A 6,017-nucleotide genomic window follows, 5' to 3' on the forward strand; every position below is an offset into this window, starting at 1 on the left:
GCATCAGATGTGCAAAGGGGCTGTCCTGCATTAGTTTCTGTACATGTCAGAATGTCCAGTCTGTTGAAGAACCTGAGCAGTACAATTAGAAAATAGTCGTGTATGAAAGCTACGGTTTATTGCTGACAACGCTAAATCAGGTACTTTTAAACAGATGTTATGTAACACTGTAATGAAAGAGTTAAAGATGCATGTTGATTGGCTGAGATGGATCTTATTTAAAGTAAATAGAAAATAAATAGAGGAATGCATTCAATTTAAATTTTTTTTAAACGATTTTACAGCCACAAAGAAATAAAATAAAATAATGTTAAAATTAGTCTGTTTTGTTTTTGTATCGAGTGGACAAGTCACTGTAACGTCCAAAGTAAACCTGAACTACACTACCCACAATGCTCCCTGCATCGACCGGCCAGTTATGTTTTGCACTTAATGATGATGTCATCATCAAGCGACAGGCAGCCATTCTGCTACAAACGCACAACAAACAGACTAAAATGTTTGATTTTAGGGTTTACAAACGTTTTTGACCGTTAAACTTTACCAGCAAAAAAAAAAAAAAAAAAAAGTTATTGGACTGAAAGTTATCGGAACTAAATTTATTGTTAGATAATTGGTCCGATGATGGTTTTAAAACTTATCTGAAAAGCTAATCTGATAGCAAAAACATCAGCTTCAATAATTATCTGCTATCGGATTAGCTGAACTGTGTCCACCACAGGGAGACACACATTTCTATATCTCTACATATATCAATCAGAGAACAATAACATATATACATATATATATATATATATATATATATATATATATATATATATATATATATATATAATTATGCAAAATAATATGCAAAGGAGGTCTCCAGGGGTCAGAGCATCACAAAAACATGTACAAAGTGAAAATCTTAGAATGTCCAAGAAAATGTAGCTTACAGTAGTAAATTTGGTAATTTTGAGACAAATACCAGGTGATTTCACTGATTAACTGATTCCATCTGCTCAAAGTGATATTAATCAGTGAAATCACCTGGTGGAGTCAGTGGTTGCAAAGAAAACCTGCACCCTCTTGGCTCTTTCTGGAACAAGTTGCCCACCCCTGGTCTAGTTTAAAGATATGAAGAAAAACTTAGGGGACATCTTATGCTCACAGGGACCCCCTCAGCCAGTGGACTCGTAAATTGTTAAATCACACAGACTTCTCTTTTAGATTAGCCGTGGATGATGAAAACTACACTTTATTTTTAAAAAATCAAGTAACAACAGCAAAAAAAAAAAGTAGTAGGATGATGCATTTAATTTGCTTTCCATGACATCGCACATCCTGCAACATAACTGTTGGAACAGTTTATCTTGTAGCCCATTAATTCAGTTGAGTGTTGTTTTATGTTGTTATTTACTCAAGACCAGATTGTAGATATTTGTTTCCAGGACTTTAGACAAACTTTTTTTCCATATAGAGCACTGTAGCCGCTCACTGGAAATTTTAGGAGCACGAGTAGAAAATTTAGGGGGCAACTCAAAAATCATCCTTTAACATATTTATTCACCTTTTCTCCCACTTTAACTGTATTACTGATAGACGCTTTGTCATAAATGAACTGTCTCAGCCCTTTCTGTTGGACACATTGTTTTCTTGATCACTATTAATCTGTGATTAATATATTAATAGTGATTCAGTAGGTCAGGCGCGTGATTGCTGGCCTCTGGTCTCTGTAAGATGAAGAGAGAAGCCACACTAGAAATATTTTGTTAATAACACCAACGGACAAATCTCCATTACTTTGGATGTCGACGTGTTAGTGGCGGTCACCGTTTTTGATTTAAAGATGATCACCACTGCCAACTGAGTTGTGTGTGTGTGTAATTAGGGAATAACCCTGTTGTGTCTGATGATTTGTGGACGTTACTGCTGGATTTTTGCAAATTGAGTTTTATCGGTGATGTCTTAGCAGAGACGGTAAAACTCAATTTGCGAAAATCCAACATTAACATCTGCAAATCATCAGACACAGCAGGGTTATTCCCGTTCTAATCCAATTCTATCATTTGCACGATTTATTTTTCTGTAAGTAATTTGGTTAGCGAAATTTACCGTAGCAACAGCATCGTTCCTCTCGCTCTCAGCTGACAGCGCCATTTTTGACATCTGCGTAGCAACGCGGTCAGGGCGCGGAGTAATACATCAAATGTGCAACTGTTGAATATTTTGCCACCGTCTGCGTGATATTTTATGGTCGGATGTCTCAAGCGATTAACAAATCAGATTTGTGGAACACATGTAATTGGATTAGAATTCTATATAGGAGCATAATGGTGGACCCTTAGAAAGGGCTGCAAAAAATGAAAGGTTTGTTTCCACGAGAGAGGAAAAGAATCAAGAAAGTGTTGTAAATATGAGATGGGATTGAAGTGTTTTCATTTGAAAAAGAGTTTATAGTCAGTTATATCAATGACAGAGAGGAAACTATCAATGGCAAACAGGAGAGAGACGGGAAGGGAGAAAAAAACAGTGTGTGTATTTATCCCTCCTATGTTCTTATTTATTTATCTTTAAGCCAAAAATATATAAAGTCCACAGCACCCATGGAGGGGAAAGTCTGCATACTAATGGTCGTGTGCACACAGATTCAGTGCAGTGAGTGATTATTTAGGGTTTTTTTTAGTCACACCTTTTCACAGTTATCTAATTGCACAGATTTTCAGGTTTTTAAAGACATTTGAATATTACAAAGACGTGAAAGCCACAGTGGGATGAGTACAGGTACTTTATAGAACCAGCGGAATGTTCCTTTAAAATGTTTGCAAGCTCTTTTATCTTCTGAATGAGATAAGAGGTATAATGAATGTGTGTGTGTGTTTCCAGACAATCAGACCGTGATAACAGTGGTTGTTGTGGTTGTGGTTGTGGTTCTCTTGATACCATCCCTGGCTTTCCTCATCATCTTCCAGCAGAAAAGATTCAAGCAGTGCTTACGGCCTCCGTTCGAGATGCCAGAGGTACACACACAAACTCTTGTTAAACATATTTAATGCTTTGAAGCCCTCTGTCACACTGGTGTGCACACCTGCACAGGGTTTATCAAATAAATGTGATTGGTAGGTTCAGTTATTCCATCGAACACTGAAGTAAGTTACAGCTTGAGACCATACACAAATAGGTTCACGAGGACGAGGCGATATTTTTAACACTGTTCTTAATAGTCTTATATTTGACTGAAAGTCACACTGCTAAAACTGTCCCTCTCAAAATAAGACAAATAATCTGAAATCCAGTCACAATGTCTTGTATTAAGCAAAAAAAAAAAAAAAAAAATCTGCCAATGGGGTAAGAAAAATTTACTTTGTTAGAATTCTCAAAAGTCAAAAAACGTCTAGGCACTGAATGATCAGAATGTGCCTTAAAACTAGACAGAATTCTTATTTCAAAATTAGCCTCTCTCTTAAAATAAGGAAAACAATCTTGTTCCTTTGCTTGGATGATTTAAAATCCATTGATTTTCCTTGTTCCTGGTTAAATACAGCTTGATATTAGCTGGAAAAACTTAAGAAAAAATGAGATACATTTTCCCAAAATAAGACATTTTTGCTTATGGAAAAAATAATGCTTGACACAACTATTTTTTCTGTTTGGACAAAAATTAAGTCATTTATGTACAATTTAAAATGTTTAACTAATCCTCTTGTAATAATACAACAACATGCTTTTGGAGGGCGGTATGTATTTTTAGAGGGACGGCGTCCGTGCCCAGTCACCCGTAATGACAGATATTCGCCCAAGTTAGATGAGGGCGAATATCTGTCATTGTAATGAGAACAGAAAAGATCAGGGCTGTGAAAACTCCGCGGATCCGTGGGATTCTGCGGATTTCATCATGGGGAGGGGGTGGGGGCGTTGTTAGTGTTGTACTCTTTAATCGTGATCGTTACTGAGTTTTTATCGCAAAGCGTTTTTTTTTTTTTTACGACATCATGCGAGTTTTATAAGTCCGCGGACACTGATCTGTGTGTTACAGATACGTATCAGTTTCCTTGGATCCGCGGAGATTCGCGGAGGAAACATGCCACTCAAAGCCTGGCTGTTACAACAGTTGTTGTAAAGCGGGACTGGTTGGTTGCTGCGGTGACACTGTGTGGCTCCCGTGCGAAGCTTAGCTAAACGTAGCATGTGGACATCGCACACTTTTAGAACTTTCAAGTTTTTAAAAGAAGAATTTTGCAGCATGTCTGTGTCACGGAGCGACATCAGACAGAGCGAAGATGGCGAGAAAGACGGTTTGAAAAAGTGTCATAAGGACAAGAATCTGTGGAATTGTTGCTGGCTTCATCAACACACCTGAAAGATAAACGGGAAAAGTGAACTGGTAAGAATTTTTTTCTCTCTCTGGAAAATAAACATTGTGCTGTTCAAACAGGATTTCATAAAAGATTATGTGCCCTTTTTTTTTTCTTTAATCTAGACTTTCTTTCATTGGAAAAAAAAAGACATTGTGGCTTTGAATGAATTTAGGCAACATGAATTTACACAACAATGTAAATTAGTTTTTATTAATGTAGACTTTTCATGGGAAAAAAGACACTGGATTTACGGGAATTTACACAAGAATGTGTTGGTTTTTACTATAAGGTATGTTATTGATAATTTACCATGATTTTTAAAATATTCTACAAGCTTTAGCTGTGATTTTTGACATGGTTTAACAGTCCTCATGAATTTCACGTAGTTTAATTGTTCTGAGTTAATGCAAAATTTGGTTTACAATTAAAAGGAAAATCATTCCAGGTTCTACTCCCACATCATATTCTGTTATTTCAACATGATCATTGATGGTTCAAATGAAAGATTGAATCTAGGATCATTTAAATATGCACTAATTTTGAGATTTGTTCTTCCAGGAGATGTTGAAAATGTATCAGTAGATGAAAATTTTATTTGGTTTCTGGGGCCCCACAAGGCCCTAGACCCCAAACCCCCTGAGAATTTTCCTCGGATTTCACAATTTTCATTTCACAGCCCTGAAAGATATATTTTGAGTGAGTAGAAAGAACCTTTACTGCATATTTCATACTCAGAAAGTAGAACTAATGTGACATTCATTACAAGAGGATTAATTAAACATTTTAAATTTTACGTGCATTGTTTCCCAATTTGTGCACTGCAAAAACTGATATCTAAAAAAGTACAAAAAAGACTTGCTTAAATAAAATTTGACTTAATTTTTGTCCAAATAGAAAAATAGTCATGTCAAGCATTTTTTTTTCCCATAAGCAAAAATGTCTTATTTTGGGAAAATGTATCTCTTTTTCTTAACACGTTTTTCCAGCTAATATCATCACTTGTACAGTGTGAATGTACAGGAAATGTACACAAAACCAGTGTAGAATTTACAGATATGGATGAGTAATGAGTTAATAAACCAAATAACTGTTTAAAAATTGCTTATTAAAGCAGACTCTAATTTCAGTAAGTTGAGAGATGACCGTCTGCAAGACTTTTTTTTTTTATTGATCACCTCTCATTAACACATTTGTCATGTTTTTCATGCATTGTATGATACGGTGGACTGAAAGCCTGTGTTTTTTCCTCTGGCAGTCTATTCGTGAGCCACTTCCTCATAATTACTGTGTCATGGCCGCCGGCAGCCCTGAAGAGGAGCGATATGACAGGCTCTCCTTCGTTGTCCAAGAGCTTTGAGGTGTCGCTCGGCCGTCCTCCTGCTTCTGCGCGATACCTCTCTGTGCTCGTCTGAGGTTTGAACCAGTCCAGATGATAATGGAAGGCTTTTAAAAGTCTCTCTCTTTTTTTTCTTTAAATTTGCTGTTTTGCTCCCTTAAAGTGCACCTATTATTTAGACTCCGTGCAGTCACGTGACCTTGAATGTTGGCGCCACAATGTTGGTTGGCAAAACATGTCCTGGATTCACTCACTGGGCAGCACAGTCTCGTTTGAGGGCGGGCACTAAAGGGGTAAAATATGACGTATATGATGTAATTTCTCTACTTCCGGGGTCTGAAACA

General features: G+C 36.7%; 1 protein-coding gene across 1 annotated transcript in view; it reads left to right on the top strand.

Annotated features, from left to right (window-relative positions):
* Window positions 1-6,017, top strand: part of ifngr2 (interferon gamma receptor 2) — a 28,318-nt gene extending 22,301 nt beyond the window's left edge. Inside the window, exons 6-7 of the mRNA XM_034185993.1 lie at window positions 2,866-2,999; window positions 5,593-6,017. Of these exons, the coding sequence (XP_034041884.1) occupies window positions 2,866-2,999; window positions 5,593-5,694 (236 nt within the window). The 3' untranslated portion in view covers window positions 5,695-6,017. The remainder of the gene's footprint in view (window positions 1-2,865; window positions 3,000-5,592) is intronic.

The sequence above is a fragment of the Thalassophryne amazonica genome, chromosome 14 (genome assembly GCF_902500255.1).
Source record: "Thalassophryne amazonica chromosome 14, fThaAma1.1, whole genome shotgun sequence".
Classification (NCBI taxonomy): domain Eukaryota; kingdom Metazoa; phylum Chordata; class Actinopteri; order Batrachoidiformes; family Batrachoididae; genus Thalassophryne; species Thalassophryne amazonica.